Here is an 18791-nt window from a genome sequence, read left to right as displayed (position 1 = left end):
TCTTTTCTTTCTTTCTTACTCTGTGACTAAACCCTGAAGTCATTCTCCTTGCTTTTCTCCTCCATCTCTTTTCTATGAGTTCTTTTTCTTTTTATTCTCTCTGCCTACCAGCCCTGCCTATCCTTTTTCCTGCCTCAATATTGCCTGTTTAGCTCTCTATTAGAACATCAGGCAAAGATTCACAGCTTCCCAGAGTTAAACAAATTAAACATAAAAGAATGCAACACATCTTTGAAACATTAAAATGAATGTTCCACAACATAAATGAGTGTAACATGTCTTAAAATAATATTCCATAACATCTCTATAAGTTGCTTCCTGTTGGAACAGATGCCAACTCAGATACATGTGGAAAGTAGGGCACCACAAAGACTAAAAAAGAATCTTTCCTCGGAATTCTTTAAGTAAACAAAGAAAGCACATTGAAATTGTCAAGCGAGAAACACCAAGTCTAATGTAATAGAAGGTCTGTCAGAACTGAGATTTCAACTGTGATTTTAAAAAGTAGGAGGAACTGGAAATTTGTATTTCAAGTTCTAAAGGTCAACCAATGACATCTCAACTACTGTACCCATTAAAGCCTCTTGTCTTAAGTGAAGGAGAAACAAAACTTTATATGCTAAATATATGTAAAATGAATTTATGAATTAATTTTGTACACAAAGGATGCTGTACAAAATATAATTATAGGAGCCTTTTAGACCAAAGGGAAAAATAGTTCTATCTATAAGACTGCAACAAGTATAAGTTAGCTTTAGCAGTCTATTTGACACAACTTGGAATTATCTGAGAAATTCCCAATTAAGATACTGTCCCTGTCAGATTGGTATGTGGCCACATGCATGAATTATATTTGATTAATGATTGCTATGGTATGACACAGCATATGTAGCTGGGACTGGGCTGTATGAGAAAGATAATTGAGCATGAGACACTGAAGAAGTTATCAAGCAGATTAGTAAAATGGTTTCTGCTTTATTTCCTTCTGAAGATTCTGCCCTGACTTTGCCCATAGATAGATTGAGACCTGAAAGTACAAGCCAGATAAACACTTTTTCCCCTACATTGCTTCTGGCAAAAGTGTTTTTATCACATAGACCGTAAAGCAAACTAGAACAACAGTAAAATAAGAAATAAAAGTAACACAGCCTGAGCACCTTGGCAAAATCTTCAAAATGACAGAAACCAGTAGACATCTTCCATTAGTTCCTGAATAGTAATGTCATTTTCTAATAAAGTATCACAGACAGAGAGATGGAAATAAAAATTGGGAAGTATACATTTGTTATACTTTATCATAAAAACACACGAAACCTTACAATGAAATGATGAATAAAGTTGTTCCAGGCAAATGGAGCTAGAAAACAAGTGAGTGTTGCTAATGTAATCTGATAAAATAGACTTAAAACAAAATCCAGTGAGAAAAAAATAAACAGCACTTCCTATTAATTAAAGGAAGACTTCAAGGAGAAAACTATACAATTTCAAACACAGGTGCACCCAGAAAATACTACTACATGAAAGGCCACAGGCTACCATCATGTGACATAGTAGTTTCACTTTTAACAATTAACCCATCGTTTCAATAGAAAGTAAATAGAATTAAATAACATCACAAGTAAAAATGGCCCTAAACAACATCTACAGAATATTGTCTCCAAACACTGTAGAATACACATTGTTCTCAGCAGCTCATGGAACATTCTCTAAAATAGATCATATATTAGAAAACAGAAAGTACCTTAACAAATATGGGGAAACTGAAATAATTCTTTATATTCTACCTGACAAGAATAAAATGACTATATATAAACAACATGAGAAACTCTAGAGGGTAAATAAACTCATGGACATTAAATACCTCACAACATAATTGTGAATGTGTCTTTGAAGAAATCAAGAGTAAAAAGATTCTTACAATAAAATGGAAATCAAAACACAACACACTTTCATCTGTGAGATGCAATGTAAACAGACCTAAGAGAGATGTTTAAAGGTCAATGTACCTACATTAAGAAATCAGTTAGATATCTAATAAATTAGTTAATGATTCACCTTAGGACTCTCTGGAAAAAGAACAAGCCAAATGTCAAAATCAGTAGCTGTAAAGTAAGCACAGACATTAATGAAATACATAATTTGAAAACAGCCCAACAGCAAAACAAATCAGAGAGTCAATAAAACAGGTGTGATTACTTCAAAATGTAAACAATTTTGACAAACCTTAAATAAACTAACCAAAGGGAGGAACAATTACCAAAACTAACACAATAAGACTTGAAAATGAAGCATTATAACAATCACCAGTGAAATTAAGAAAATTATTAAAGTTTACGTTAAGAAATTCCACCAAACTGGGAAATCTAAAACATATGGATAAATTTCTATATAGATAAAAATACTAAAATTAAACTAAGATTACACTTAAAAAATAAACAGGTATATGGTGGGGAACAGGCTCAGCACTGTTCTACAGGACCAGGATTCAGTTTTCAGTATCCACATGATAGTTGCCAATGTACTCTTTCAGTCTCTATGGGCACCAGACACATACGCAGCAAAGACAAATACATGCAAGCAAAACACTTCTTCACAGAAAATAAAATGAACCTTAAAATTAATCAGGCCTAACCCTGCCCCCTTGTCTACCACCTCTGGATTAGGAGAGGGCACAGCAAAGACCAGGACTGAACAACTCAGCTACCACTGAGATCCAGATCCAGGGCCTTGAGTGGTTTACCTCAATATATACACTGTCAGTAAGCTTCTGGAGAAGGTGGAAAGGACAAGCCCTGTGGAACCATAGCTACAGGGTCAACATGAGTCTGATCAATAATAGACTATCCAAGATATCCAATAATATCCTCATCCAAGTCTAGATGAGGGGCCAGTATTGATGGTGTATCAGAAGTCAGAAACCATAAACGTGAACACAGCTCATTGCAATGAATATTTATAAGTAAAGCTGTTTGGGCAAAAGGGTAAACTTCATGACATATATTAGCTCCCGATACTGTTATGATGAACAAATATGTTATGGAAAGGTGGGAATGATGGAGTAGCAAAGTAGTACAAGTATGCGGGAACTGGAGACATGGTTGTCGTGATGGATATGAGGGAGGACTGGCTTTGATAGAGGAGCAGGTCATTGTGCAGAGGGATGAGTGAAATAGTTTGATTTTTTTGTTTGCTTTTCCTTTGTTTTTAAAATAAGTCTATTTATCTTTGTTTTACATTATAGCCTTAGTTTTTCCTCACTCATTTCCTCCCATCCCTCACCCTCACACCTCCTCTAGTATCATTCCAGGCATTCCTCTACCATTTCTGTTTAGGAAAGGGAGGGTCTCCCATGAATATCAACAAAACATTGCATATCAAGTTGTAGTAAGACTATATATCTCCCCATGTATTAAAGATGGACAAGGTGACCCAGTACAAGGAGTAGGGTCCCCAAAACCAGTAAAAAAGTCAGAGACATTCCATAAGAAGTTATCAGTTAGCAGTTCCATAAGAGAGTCACTCTACACAACTGTAACATATATGAAGAGGATCTATGTCAATCCCCTCTAGGCACCCTGGTTTTCAGTTCAGTGTCTGTGAGCTCTATGAGACCAGGATGATTCTGTGAGTTTTCTTCTGGTGTCCTTGACCTTTCTGGCACCTACAATCCTTTCTCATCATTTTCTGCAGGATTCCCTGAACTCCACCTAATGTTTGGCTATGGTCTGCATCTGTTCCCATCTGTTACTTGATGACGCCACTCTGATTACTGTTGGGCTAGGAACCAGTCTGGTCACAGGAGATGGCCAGTTCAGGCTACATATCTGATATTGCTAGGAGTCTAAGCTGGACTCTCCCTTATAGGTTCCTGGAAGATTTTCTTGTGCAAGGTTTTAAACTGACCCAGAAATGTTCCACCTTTTCAGTACTTTCACCAGTGTTCAAAGCAGCATTTTTCATGATGTCCAGAACCTGGAAACAACCTAGGAGCCCCTCAACCAATGAATGGATAAAGAACATTTGGTACATTTACTCAAAGGAATGTTACTCACCTGTTAAAAACAATGTCATCAGGAAATTTGAAAGAAAATGAATGAAATTTTAAAAATCATCCTGAGTGAGGAAACCCAGACTCGGAAAGGCAAAGATGGTATGTATGTACTCATAAGTGAATATTATCTGTAAAGTAAAAGATAACCATGCAACAATCAACAGACCCAGAGAGGCAAGGTTGCAAGGATTGCAAAAAGGGATATGTCCATAAAATGGGGAAAATAGAAGAAATCTCCTGAGTTGACTGGGTACTGGCATGGGTGGGAACATGATGGATTTTTACAGGGAGAATGTATGGAATGGGAGAGTATTTGAAATACATCTTGATGTGGGTATTTTAGGGTTAGATAGAAACCTAAACTATCTAACTAGGGATAGCTAGGGAAACTCATATGTTTCTAAAAGGATGTTCAAATCAATGACTAGCTACAGTGGATAGATAGCCTGAACTGGCCATCTCTTGTAATCAGGATGATAACAGCCCACCTTGTCATCAGAGAGTCATCATCCAGTGATGGATGGAAACAGATGCAGAGACCTACAGTAAAGCACTGGGCTTAACTGTGGGAATCCAGCTGAAGAGAGAGAGATGGATTGGAGGAGCCAGGTGGGTCAAGGTTATCACAAGGAAATCCACAGAAATGACTTACATGGGCTTATAGGAGGCCACAGGCTCTGGACTGACAGAGAGATTGCATGGAACTGACCTAGAGCCACTATATGTTTGACACTAGGTAGCTTGATTTACTTGGATTCCTAGCTGTAGAAGTTGGGCCTGTCCTTATTGCTTTGACTGACATTTAGGAACCTATTACTCATAGTAGGTTGCCTTGCTCAGCCTTAGTATAATGTGAGAAGTTTAGTCCTATCTCAACATGATATGTCATTCTAAGTTGACACCCATGCTGAGGCCTGTCACTTTCTGAACAGAGGAGAAGTGGGTTGGGAGGTAGAGAAGGGGGATAGGTAGGAAGAGGGAATGGGATGAGAAGAGAGAGGGGAAACTGAGGTCATGATATAAAGTAAATGAGCAAATTGAAAAAGAATCTATTTCCTCTCACACTCCGGTTCCACAACAGAAACATTAGAAAGGTTGGAGGCAAGGACTCAGCCTGGAGCCTTTGAGGACATACTACTGAGAAGCCACCCATACATGAGTGTTTTGACACCGAAAACAGAAAGCATAGGCTACAATTTCACTCAAAAGTAAGACTACTGGCTCTTTCTCCCCTCCCCCTGGGGCCGCAAGATTTCCCCAGAGCTCCTCCCTGGCACTCTGAGCCTGGGCTGTGGGCTCAGCCAGGCAGGGGCAGTTCCTGTGCTTTGAGAGCCTGCCTGACAGGCAGGCCCTGAATCACCTCAGCCACATTCCTGGCCAGCAAGAGACAGTGATCTTCTAGCAGACATCCATTGGAGGAGGGGTGAGTTTGCTCCTGGCCTGAGGTCTTCAGCTAGGAGGAATTCAGACTTTCCCCACGCCCCTCGAATTTCAGGCCATCCTGCAGTGGTGGCTATACCCTGCGGAGCTCTCCCGAATCCCATCCCAGCCTTCATCCAGGTACACCTTCCTCTCTTCCCTCCTTCCCCCTGGGGCCACAAGATCTCCCCAGAGCAGCTCCCTCGCACGATGGACCGGGGCTATGAGTGCAACCCAGGTAGGAAGGAGTGCCTGTGTTTCAATAGACTGCCTGAGGAATGATAGACATTCTGTCAGTGAAGTCCCTGCCCAACAAGGGAACCTGACCTGGTACCAGAAGATCCAATAAAGAGCAGTTGAAGGAAAAGATGGGCAGACACCAAGGCAAGAACTCCTCCAACAATCTAAAAAACAAAGTGAAATCACCAGATCCCAACAACCCTACAATAGAAGGACTTGAACCTCTTAATTCAGAAGAATTGGGAAAAAAATGCGATGATGAAAGCAATAGAGTCCCTTAAACAGGATATGAATAATTCCCTTAAAGAACTGGATGAGAAGTACAACAAAAGGATTGAAGAAATGAGTAAAGAAATGGATGAGAAGTATAACAAAAAGTTTGAAGAAATGAGTAAATCCGTGAATGATACACTGGGAAACCAAGAAAAAACAATCAAACAGGTAATGGAAACAGTTCAAGAATTGAAAACTGAAATGGAGGCAATGAAGAAAACACAAAACGAGGGCCGGCTGGATATGGAAAATCTAGGTAAACGAACAGAGACTACAGAATCAAGCATAACCAATAGGATACATGAGATGGAAGAACGAATCTCAGATTATAAAGACACCATAGAGAAAATAAATGCTCAGATCAAAGAAAACAGCAAATCCAACAAATTCTCATCACAAAACATTCAAGAAATCTAGGACACAATAAAAAAACCAAATCTAATAGGGATAGAAGAAGGAGAAGAACTGCAGATCAAAGGCCCAGAAAATATATTCAACAAAATTATAGAAGAAAACTTTCCCAACCTAAAGAACGATATTCCTATGAAGGTTCAAAAAGCATACAGAACACTGAATAAACTGGATAAAAAAACCATCCCCTCGCTATATAATAATCAAAACACAAAACATACAAATTAAAGAAAGAATATTAAGAGCTGCAAAGGAAAAAGGTCAAGTAACTTATAAAGGTAAACCTATCAGACTTACACCAGACTTCTCTATGGAAACCATGAAAGCAAGAAGGTCCTGGATAGAGGTACTGCAGAAACTAAGAGACCATGGATGCAAACCCAGACTATTATACCCAGCTAAGCTATCATTCACTATCAATGGAGAAAACAAAGTATTCCAGGATAAGAACAAATTTAAACAATTCATAACCACAAACCCAGCCTTACAGAAAGTAATAGAAGGAAAATCACAACCCAAGGAATCCAACATTGCCAACACTGCCTAAAATAACTCAGACATCTAGCGACCCTTCACGAACTTAACTCAAAGAAGGGACACATACAAACTCTATTAAACAAACAAACAAAAAATAATAATAACCGGAGTCAACAACCACTGGTCATTAATATCACTTAATATTAATGGACTCAATTCACCTATAAAAAGACACAGACTAAGAGATTGGATACGAAAACAGGATCCAACATTCTGCTGTTTACAAGAAACATACCTCAAACACAAAGACAGACATCTACTCAGAGTAAAGGGTTGGGAAAAGGTTTTTCAAGCAAATGGACCTAAGAAACAAGCAGGTGTAGCCATTCTAATTTCCAACAAAATTGACTTCAAACTAAAATCAATCAGAAGAGATGGAGATGGACATTTTATACTCATAACAGGAACAATTCACCAGGAGAAAGTCTCAATCCTGAATATCTATGCCCCTAATATAAGGCCTCCTACTTATGTAAAAGAAACACTTCTAGAACTCAAGGCAGTCATCAATCCACAGACACTAATAGTAGGAGACTTCAACACTCCTCTCTCACCAATGGACAGGTCAATCAGACAGAAACCTAGCAGAGAAATAAGAGAATTATTGGAGGTATTGAATCAAATGGACTTAACAGATATCTATAGAACATTAAACCCAAATAGGAAAGAATATACCTTCTTCTCTGCAGCTCATGGAACCCTCTCGAAAATTGACCACATACTGGGTAACAAAGCAAACTTCCACAGATACAAAGAAAATATTAGTAACCACCTGTGTCTTGTCAGATCACCATGGATTAAAGTTAGAATTCAACAACAATGCTTCCCCCAGGAAGCCAACAAACTCATGGAAGTTGAACAGTCAACTACTCAATCACCCCTGGGTCAAGGAAGAAACAAAGAAAGAAATTAAAGTCTTCCTTGAATTTAATGAAAATAAAGTCACAACATACTCAAACCTATGGGACACTATGAAAGCAGTGCTAAGAGGAAAGTTCATAGCACTAAGTGCCCAATTAAAGAAAACGGAGAAAACACACATTGGAGACTTAACAGCAAGACTTAACACTTGAAAGCTCTAGAAAAAAAAGAAGTTGATTCACCCAGAAGGAGTAGAAGATTGGAAATAATCAAACTGAGGGCTGAAATCAACAAAATAGAAATACAGAAAACAATCCAAAGAATCAATGAAACAAAAAGCTGGTTCTTGGATGGAAATAGAAAACGCTTTACTGAGTGAGGTAACCCAGATCCAAAAAGAGAAATATGGTATGTACTCACTCATAAGTGGATTCTTGCCATAGTTAAAGGTCTTTGAGTCTGTAATCTGTGATCCTAGAGAAGCTAAATAAGAAGGTGAATGCTACATCCATGGCTGTCTCGCCAGTGTAGCAGAAATGCTGACTAGGCAGGCAAGTGTTGCCGAGGACTTGGATCAGTGCTTCTCGGAGTTGAGTCCCTGGCTTCCCCATGGCAATCAGTTGTGGTGTAATGCCACCTGAGTTGCAGTTTGTACTGACTTGACTTTGCTGTCCTTGGAGCCATAATGTATGTCTTTTCCCTTGTCTGTGTGTTCTTTATGATCCTTGCATATTGTTAACAGATCAGACTATTCTGGGCAGTTTCGGATACAAACAAGACTGCTGAAAAAATTTTTGAATTCTGCCCCATCATTCATTAAAGCCTCAAAAGAAGTAACTAGCTCTGGGAATTGGCAGGATCATCATTAGGATAATTCCTTGATGATGTGGAATAAAAGGAGTTAATTTTACTAGGAAAAACCTCAGAAGCCTTCTACAGAAAAACAGTAATAGACATTTACTGCAATTCAACAGGAGGCCTATGCAGCCTTCCTTATGGCCAGAAAACCTAGACTGATAACAACATCTGAGCATCAGGAAGGGAGGAGAGTTGAAATCATGTCTTAGAAACTTCCTAGCAGAAAGTTTTCCCAGAAAGATAGTAGCCTTCTTCTTTCCCACCCAGGCACACAAGGTCACCTAGCTCAGACCAGCTGGCCACCTGGTATAAGCTGATAAAGAAGACCTAACTCAAGAACAGTGGTCTCTCTAATAACAAGAAAAAAGGGCTGACTTAACAGAATATGAGGGAGCAAAAGTCCTTGTACCCATGCCAAAGCATCTTCAAAGATTCTCTTTGTACAACTGTTTTGTGCTGATCTTTTCTATTTTATAATCTGATGATGTATGCCTTTACCAATTTCTTTGTTTGATTAAGATATAAAAACCTCACACTGAAAGAATAAACTTGCAGCAGTATGTCTCATTAAGAGTGACAGTCTGTCAATTTCCTCACCGTATCCTGATTTCTTCTGTGCCTTTGCCCTGATTCCCCACACTCTGAGTGGCTCCCCTGAGCCGATCCATGGCAGGTGAACCTGAAGAAAATCATATAGTTATCCTCCTGGATATTAGAAGTAGGCAAGGTTGCCAGGCAAACTTGGGTGCACGGGGGGTGGGGGTGGAAGTAAGGGGAGATGGTTAGGGAGAGGGGAGAGGGGGAGGATTGGGGATGGCTTGGGGGAATAGGAGGGGGAGGGAGGAAGGATGGTTATGGGAACAGGGAAGTTTATATCTCAACTAAGGGAGCCATTTTAGGGTTTGCAAGAGATTTGATTCTGGAGGGGTTCCCAGGCCCAAGGAGAGGTCCCCAGATTGTACTCTGGGCAGCAGAGGAGAGGGTGCCTGAACTGGCCTTGGCCCATAACCATACTGATGAATATTTTGCATGTCACCACAGAATCTTCATATGGCGATGGATGGAGATAGAGACAGAGACACATATTGGAACACTGGACTTAACTCCCTAGGTTCAGATGAGAAGCAGAGGGAGGGAGATCGTGAGTAAGGAAAGCAAAATCAGAGGGGGCCTTCATCCGACGATGGATGGAGGTAGAGACGGAGACCCACATTGGAGCACTGGAAGTCAGGACTGCAAAGGGTGTGTTCACCCACTGATACAAGGGGACTGATTGAATGAGAGCTCACCAAGGCCAGCTGGACTGGGACTGAACGAGCATGTGATCAAACTGGATTCTCTGAATGTGGCTGACATGGGGGCTGACTGAGCCCCCAAGGTCCAAATGAAGACTGAGAAGCCACTGACAATGGCACTGGGTCTTTTTTCGTCTGCATGGACTGGCTTTTTGGGATCCTGGCCTGTTTGGATGCTCACCTTCCTGGACCTGGAGGAAGGGGGGAGGAACTTGGATTTCCCACAGGGCAGGAAACCCTGCCTGCTCTTGGGAATGGTGAGGGAGGAGGAGAGGGAGTGAGGGGAGCGGGAGGGTATTGGGAGGAGGGGAGGAAGTGGAAAGAGTGTTTTCGGATACTGAATAAACAAGTCTAACTGAAAATATATATATATATATATATATATATATATATATATATATATATATATATATATATATACATATATAGTAATTGAAAAAAAAGAAAGAAAGAACAGTGGGAGGAAGAGGGAAAACAGGCATGGGCAGAGCTCAGCAAGAGACCAGTGGAAGACCGTGAATTTGTAAGCAGCGGCATGGGCTGTAGTGTGGAGGCCTAACAACAATAAACACCAAGGTATTCACCGAAAAAAAAGAAAGAAAGAAAAGCAGAGGGAGGGAGATCGTGAGCAACGAAAGCAGAACCAGAGGGAACCTTCATTCGATGGAGACCCCTATTGGAGCACTGGACTGAGCCCCCAAGGTCCAAATGAAGAGCAGAAGGAAGGAGAACATGAAAAAGGAAGTCAGGACCACAAAGGGTGCGTTCACCCACTAATACAAGGGGACTGATCGAATGAGAGCTCACCAAGGCCAGCTGGACTGGGACTGAAGGAGCATGTGATCAAACCGGATTCTCTGAATGTGGCTGACATAGGGGCTGACTGAGAAGCCATTGGGTCTTGATTTGTTTGCATGGACTGGCTTTTTGGGATCCTGGTCTGTTTGGATGCTCACCTTCCTGAAGCTGGAGGGAGAGGGGAAGAACTTGGATTTCCCACAGGGCAGGAAACGATAAATGCTCTTGGGAATGGGGAGGGAGGAGGAGAGGGAGTGGGGAGAGCAGGAGCTGGAGGGTATTGAGAGGAGGGGAGGAAGTGGAAATTCTTTAAATAAATAAATAAGGAAAAAAATCCCACACTCCCGGAGGTTGTGCCTCATAAACTTGAAAATGCCATTAACTGGAAAACAAGTTTTCAAATACCATTATATATGTGGGTCATTTCTAATTCATTCACCACATAAGATAACTCCTGCCTTAGTACTGGAAAGACCAAAATCTCCGAATCATGCCAGAATGGCGCTGTACCCTGTTATGCAGTGATCTGTGAGAACAGAAAGTCTACACCATCAGTTTTAAGATGGTTATGAGTCTGGGAGCCACAGATTGTTTATGTTTTGAGAGACAAGATGGAGCCAACTGAATTACAGAATATACTAAAGGTTGGGGGTATAGCCAAGTTAGATAACATGCATGACATTGTGGTTTGGAGTTCCAGTATTTAATAAACAGAACATGATAGTAGGTGATTAGTCCTAGAACTCAAGTGGTGAATGCAGGAGGAGCAGAACTTCAAGGTCACCCCTGACATCTTGTCTTTAAAAATGTCTTTGAAGTCTGGGCTTTAAGAAGAGCTAATACCTTCACGAATTTGTGTGTCTTCCTTGCACAGGGGCCATGCTAATCTTCTCTGTATCGTTGCAATTTTTAGTATATGTGCTGCCAATAGCCAGAACCTGGAAACAACCTTGGTGCCCCTCAATAGAAGAATGGTTAAAGAAGGTGTGGAATATATACACATTAGAGTTTTACTCAGCAGTGAAAAGCAATGACATCTTGAATTTTGCATGCAAATGGATGGAAATAGAAAACGCTTTACTGAGTGAGGTAACCCAGACCCAAAAAGAGGAATATGGTATGTACTCACTCAAAAGTGGTTTCTAGCCATAAATAAAGGTCATTGAGCCTATAATTCGTGATCCTAAAGAAGCTAAATAAGAAGGTGAACTCAAAGAAAATCATATAGTTATTCTCCTGGATATTGGAAGTAGACAAGATTGCCAGGCAAAAGTTGTGTGCAAGGGGGTAGGGGTGGGGTGAGTGTAAGGAAATATGGGTAGAGAGAAGGGAGAAGGGAAGGATTGGGAAGAGCTTGGGGGAATTGGATGGGTGGGATGGAGGAAGGGTGAATTTGGGAGCAGGGAAGTAAATATCTTAATTAAGGGAGCCATTTTAGGGCTTGCAAGACACTTGACTCAAGAGGGGTTCCCAGGTCCAAGGAGATGTCCCCAGCTTGTTCCTTGGGCAACAGAGGATGGGTGACTGAACTGTCTTTGTCCCATAGCCACACTGATCAATATCTTGCATATCACCATAGAACCTTCATCTGGCAATGGATGGATATAGAGACAGAGACCCATATTGGAGCACTGGACTGAGCTCCCAAGGTCCAAATGAGGAGCAGAAGGAGGGAGAACATGAGCTGGGAACTCAGGACCACGAGAGGCGCATCCACCCACTGAGATGGTGGGACTGATCTAATGGGTGTTCACCAAGGCCAGCTGAACTGGGAGTGATTAAGCATGTGATCAAACCCGACTCTCTGAATGTCTCTGTCAATGAAGGCTGACTGAGAAGCCAAGGACAATGGCACTGGGTTTTTATTCTTCTGCATGGAGTGGCTTTGTGGGAGCCTGGTTTGTTTGGGTGCTCATCTTCATAGACCTGGACAGAGAGGGGAGGACCTTGGACTTCCCACAGGGCAGGGAACACTGACTGCTCTTAGGACTGGAGAGAGAGGAGGAGGTGGGGAGGGGGAGGGAAAAGGGAGGTGGGGAGGAAGTGGAAATTTTTAATAAATAAATAAATAATAGTAAAAAGTAAAAACATTGCACATGCAAAAAAAAGAAGAGCTAATACCTATACTCTTCAATGTGTTCCACATAATAGAAAGAGAAGAGTCATTGCCAAACATATTTTATAAAGCTACAGTTACCCTGATACAAAAACTGCACAAAGACTCAACCAAGAAAGAGAATTACAGACCAATCTCACTCATGAACATTGGTGCAAAAGTTCTTAATAAAACACTGGCAAACCGACTCCAAGTAAACATCAAAAAAAAAATCATCCATTACGATCAAGTAGGCTTCATCCCAGAGATGCAGAGCTGGTACAACATATGAGACTCTATCAATGTAATCCATCATAAAAATAAACTGAAAGAAAAAAAAACCATATGATCATTTCACTAGATGCCAAAAAAGCATTTGACAAAATTCAACACTCTTTCATGATAAAGGTATTGGAGAGATTAGGGATACTAGGATCATATTAAAAAATAATAAAAGTAATATACAGCAAGCCGACAGCTAACATCAAGTTAAATAGAGAGAAACTCAAAGCAATTCCATTAAAATCAGGAACAAGACAAGGCTATCCACTCTCTCTATATTTCTTCAACATAGCCCTTGAAGATCTAGCAAGAGCAATAGGACAATAAAAGAGATCAAGGGGATTCAAATTGGAAAGGAAGAAGTAAAATTTTTGTTATTTGCAGATGATATGATAGTGACCCCAAAAACTCTACTAGAGAACTCCTACAGCTGATAAATACCTTCAGTGATGTGGCAGGATACAAGATCAACTCAAAAACATTAGTAGACAGAGGGCCATCGGAGGGGTGAGTTTGCTTCGGGCCCACAGCAGGGGCCCGGCGAGGGGGAGCTCAGACTTTCCCCGACCCCATAGACTCCCAGGTCACCCTGCAGTGCTGGCTCCACCCTGCTAGCTCCCCGCCAGCCATCCCAGCTTCCATCCAGAGGGCCATCAGAGGGGTGAGTTTGCTTTGGGCCCACAGCAGGAGCCCGGCGAGGAGGAGCTCCGACTTTCCCCGACCCCAAAGACTCCCAGGTCACCCTGCTCTGCTGGCTCCACCCTACTAGCTCCCCCGCCAGCCATCCCAGCTTCCAGCCAGAGGGCCATCAGAGGGGTGAGTTTGCTTCGGGCCCACAGCAGGGGCCCGGCGAGGACTAGCTCAGACTTTCCCCGACCCCATAGACTCCCAGGTCACCCTGCAGTGCTGGTTCTACCCTGCTAAGCTCTCCCGCCTGTCATCCCAGCTTTCATCCAGGTACAAATTCCTATATTTCTCCCTTCCCACTGGGGCCATAAAATTTCCCCAGGTCAGTTGCCATGCACGCTGGGCCTGCTCTGTAGGCACATCCCGGAAAGAGGGAGTGCCTGTGCTTCAGTAGCCTGCCTGAGGAAAGGTAGACATTCTATCAGTGAATTCCCTGCCCAACAAGGGAACCTGACCCGCTACCAGAAGTTCCAGTTGAGAGCATTTGAATGAAGAGATGGGCAGACGCTAAGGCAAGACCTCCTCCAACAATCTGAAAAACAACATGAAAACACCAGATCCCAACGACCCTACAACAGAAGGACTTGAACACTCTAACCCAGAAGAAGTGGAAAAGAGTGCCATTATGAAAGCAATAGAGTCCCTTAAACAGGATATGAATAACTCCCTTAAAGAATTGGATGAGAAGTATAACAAAAAGTTTGAAGAAATGAGTATAGAAATGGATGAGAAATATAACAAAAAGGTTGAAGAAATAAGTAAATCCGTGAATGATACCTTGAGAAACCAAGAAAAAACATTCAAACAAGTAAAGGAAACAGTCCAAGAATTGAAAACTGAAATGGAGGCAATGAAGAAAACACAAAACGAGAACCGGCTGGATATGGAAAACCTAGGTAAACAAATGGAGACTACAGAATCAAGCATAACCAATAGAATACAAGAGATAGAAGAACAAATCTCAGATTCTGAAGATACCATAGAGAAAATAAATGCTCTGGTCAAAGAACACGGTAAATCCAACAAATTCTCTTCACAAAACATTCAGGAAATCGGGGACACAATTAAAAAAAAACCAAATCTAAGAATAATAGGGATTGAAGAAGGAGAAGACCTGCAGATCAAAGGCCCAGAAAATATATTTAACAAAATTATAGAAGAAAACTTTCCCAATGTAAAGACCGATATTCCTATGAAGGTTCAAGAAGCATACAGAACGCCGAATAGACTGGAGCAAAAAAAAAAAAGTCCCCTCGCCATATAATAATCAAAACACAAAACATTCAGATTAAAGAAAGAATATTAAGAGCTGCAAAGGAAAAAGGTCAAGTGACTTATAAAGGTAAACCTATCAGGCTGACACCAGACTTCTCTATGGAAGCCATGAAAGCCAGAAGATCCTGGATAGAGGTACTGCAGAAACTAAGAGACCATGGATGCAAATCCAGACTACTATACCCAGCCAAGCTATTGTTCACTATCAACGGAGAAAACAAAATATTCCAGGATAAAAATAAGTTTAAACAATTAGTAGCCATAAATCCAGCCTTACAGAAAGTATTAGAAGGAAAATCGCAACCCAAGGAATCCAACATTGCCATCACTGCCTACAATAACCCAGACATCTAGCGACCCTTCACAACCACAACTCAAAGAAGAGAAACACACAAACTCTACTATACACACACACACACACACACAAATAATAAACGGAATCAACAACCACTGGTCATTAATATCACTTAATATTAATGGACTCAACTCACCTATAAAAAGGCACAGACTTAGAGACTGGATAAGGAAACAGGATTCTGCTGTTTACAAGAAACACACCTCAACCACAGAGATAGACATCTACTCAGAGTAAAGGGTTGGGAAAAGGTTTTCCAAGCAAACAGACCTAAGAAACAAGCTGGTGTGGCCATTGAAAATTGACTTCAAACTAAAATCAATCAGAAGAGAAGGAGATGGACATTTCATATTCATAACAGGAACAATTAATCAGAAGGAAGTTTCAATCCTGAATATCTATGCCCCTAATATAAAAGCACCCACTTATGTAAAAGAAAAACTTTTAGAATTCAAGGCAGTCATCAAAACACACACACTAATAGTAGGAGACTTCAACACACCTCTCTCACCAATGGACAGGTCAATAAAACAGAAACTCAACATAGAAATAAGAGAATTGCTAGAGGTAATAAATCAAATGGACTTAACAGATATCTATAGAACATTCTACCAAAAAAGAAAGAATATACCTTCTTCTCTGCAGTTCATGGAAACTTCTCAAAAATTGACCACATACTCGGTAACAAAGCAAACTTACACAGATACAAAAAATATTAGTAATCACCTGTGTCTTCTAGGATCAACACGAAATAAAGTTAGAATTCAATAACAATTTGAATACCAGAAACCCTACAAATGAGTGGAAGTTGAACAGTCAACTACTGAATCATCCCTGGGTCAAGGAAGAAATAAAGAAAGAAGTTAAAGTCTTCCTTGAATTTAATGAAAATAAAGACACAACATACTCAAACCTATGGGACACAATGAAAGCAGTTCTAAGAGAAAAGTTCATAGCACTAAGTGCCCAATTAAAGAAAACAGAGAAAGCATATATTGGAGACTTAACAGCACACCTAAAAGCTCTGAAAAAAAAGAAACAGACTCTCCCAGGAGGAGTAGAAGATTGGAAATAATCAAACTGAGGGCTGAAATCAACAAAATAGAAATACAGAAAACAATCCAAAAAAATCAACGAAACAAAAAGTTGGTTCTTGGAGAAAATCAACAAGATTGACAAACCCCTAGCCAAACTAATCAAACGGCAGAGAGAGAACACTCAAATTAATAAGATCAGAAATGAAAAGGGGGACATAACAACAGACACAGTGGAAATTCAGAGAATCGTTAGATCTTACTACGAGAGTTTATATGCCACAAAGTTGGAAAATGTACAAGAAATGGATTGGTTTTTAGATAAATACCATTTATCAAAGTTAAATCAAGACCAAGTGAACAATCTAAATAGACCTGTTAGTCACGAAGAATTAGAAGGTGTTATCAAAAACCTCCCCACCAAAAAAAGCCCAGGTCCAGATGGTTTCAATGCAGAATTCTACCAGAACTTCCAGGAAGAGCTAATACCTATACTCCTTAATGTATTTCACAATATAGAAACAAAAGAATCATGCCAAACTGTTTTTATGAAGCTACGGTTACCCTGATAGAAAAACCACATAAAGACACAACCAAGAAAGAGAATTACAGACCAATCTCACTCATGAACATTGACGCTAAAATACTCAATAAAATACTGGCAAACCGAATCCAAGAATATATTAGAAAAATTATCCATTATGATCAAGTGGGCTTCATCCCAAAATGCAGGACTGGTCCAACATACGCAAATCTATCAATGTAATCCATCATATAAATAAACTGAAAGAAAAAAACCATATGATCATTTCATTGGATGCTGAAAAAGCATTTGACAAAATTCAACACCCCTTCATGATAAAGGTGTTGGAGAGATTGGGTATACGAGGATCATACCTAAATATAATAAAAGCAATATATAGCAAGTTAAACTTTTGTTATTTGCAGACGATATGATAGTGTACATAAGCGATCCCAAAAACTCTACCAAAGAAGTTCTACAATTGATAAACACCTTTAGTAATGTGGCAGGATACAAGATCAACTCCAAAAAATCGGTTGCCCTCCTATACACAAAGAATAAAGAAGCAGAGAGGGAAATCAGAGAAACATCACCTTTCATGATAGCCACAAATAGCATAAAATGTCTTGGGGTAGCTCTAACCAAGGAAGTGAAAGACCTATTTGACAAGAACTTTAAGTCCTTGAAGAAAGAAATTGAGGAGGATATCAGAAAATGGAAAGACCTCCCCTGTTCTTGGATTGGGAGAATCAACATAGTAAAAATGGCAATTCTACCAAAAGCAATCTATAGATTCAACGCAATTTCCATCAAAATTCCATCAAACTTCTTCACAGACCTTGAGAGAGCAATAATCAAGTTTATATGGAGAAACAAAAAACCCAGGATAGCCAAAACAATCTTATACAATAAAGGAACTTTGGGAGGCATTACCATCCCTGACTTCAAACTCTATTACAGAGCGACAGTATTGAAAACAGCTTGGTATTGGCATACCAACAGAGAAGTCGACCTATGGAATCGAATAGAAGACCCGGGTATTAACGCACAAACTTATGAACACCTGATATTTGACAAGGGAGCTAAAGGCATACAGTGGAAGAAGGAAAGCATCTTTAACAAATGGTGCTGGCATAACTGGATGTCAACCTGTAGAAGAATGAAAATAGATCCATATCTATCACCATGCACAAAACTCAGGTCCAAATGGATTAAAGACATCAACATTAATCCGACCACTTTGAACCTGATAGAAGAGAAAGTGGGAAGTAGTCTACAAGATATAGGCACAGAAGACCAGTTCCTAAGCAGAACCCCAGGAGCTCAGACAATAAGAGAAGCAATGAATAAATGGGACCTCCTGAAACTGAGAAGCTTCTGTAAAGCAAAGGACACTGTCAGTAAGACAAAAAGGCTACCTTCCGACTGGGAGAAGATCTTCACAAATCCCTCATCAGACAAAGGTCTGATCTCCAAAATATACAAAGAACTCAAGAAACTAGACACTAAAACTCTAATTAACCCAATTAAAAAATGGGGTACTGAACTGAACAGAGAATTCACAACAGATGAACACCGAATGGCCAAAAGGCACTTAAGGTCATGCTCAACCTCCTTAGCAATCAGGGAAATGCAAATCAAAACAACTTTGAGACATCTAACCACAAACATATCACCGATTTCTTCAAGTATTTCTTTTTCATACCCTAATGCAGGGAAAGCTATTCCTTCAAACCAAAGGTAGTCTGACATGGCAAAGAGCTCTTTGTGGGTGCTGTTAGGATTCCACCTTTAGCC

General features: G+C 40.3%; 1 protein-coding gene and 1 non-coding gene across 4 annotated transcripts in view; both read right to left on the bottom strand.

The window, feature by feature from the left end:
- The window catches only part of LOC125398765 (sulfotransferase 2A2-like), a 39048-nt gene extending 20257 nt beyond the window's left edge, over positions 1 to 18791 (bottom strand). Inside the window, exons 1-2 of one of the 3 annotated variants that reach the window (XM_087908886.1) lie at positions 18700 to 18791; positions 4053 to 4179 (exon numbers count right to left, since the gene is read on the bottom strand). In XM_087908886.1, the coding sequence (XP_087765012.1) occupies positions 4053 to 4071 (19 nt within the window). In that variant the 5' untranslated portion in view covers positions 4072 to 4179; positions 18700 to 18791. Of the gene's footprint in view, positions 1 to 2055; positions 2103 to 4052; positions 4181 to 18699 lie in introns of those variants that run through there. The other 2 variants (XM_087908892.1, XM_087908889.1) reach the window with 2 other exon arrangements.
- Positions 11573 to 11681, bottom strand: LOC125414042 (U6 spliceosomal RNA). The gene has a single exon (XR_007236128.1). It is a non-coding gene; the product is annotated as a U6 spliceosomal RNA (small nuclear RNA).

The sequence above is a fragment of the Myodes glareolus genome, chromosome 1 (genome assembly GCF_982192425.1).
Source record: "Myodes glareolus chromosome 1, mMyoGla1.1, whole genome shotgun sequence".
Classification (NCBI taxonomy): Eukaryota; Metazoa; Chordata; class Mammalia; order Rodentia; family Cricetidae; genus Myodes; species Myodes glareolus.
The sequence above is the reverse complement of the archived record's forward strand: the minus strand, read 5'-3'. Positions and strand labels throughout refer to the sequence as shown.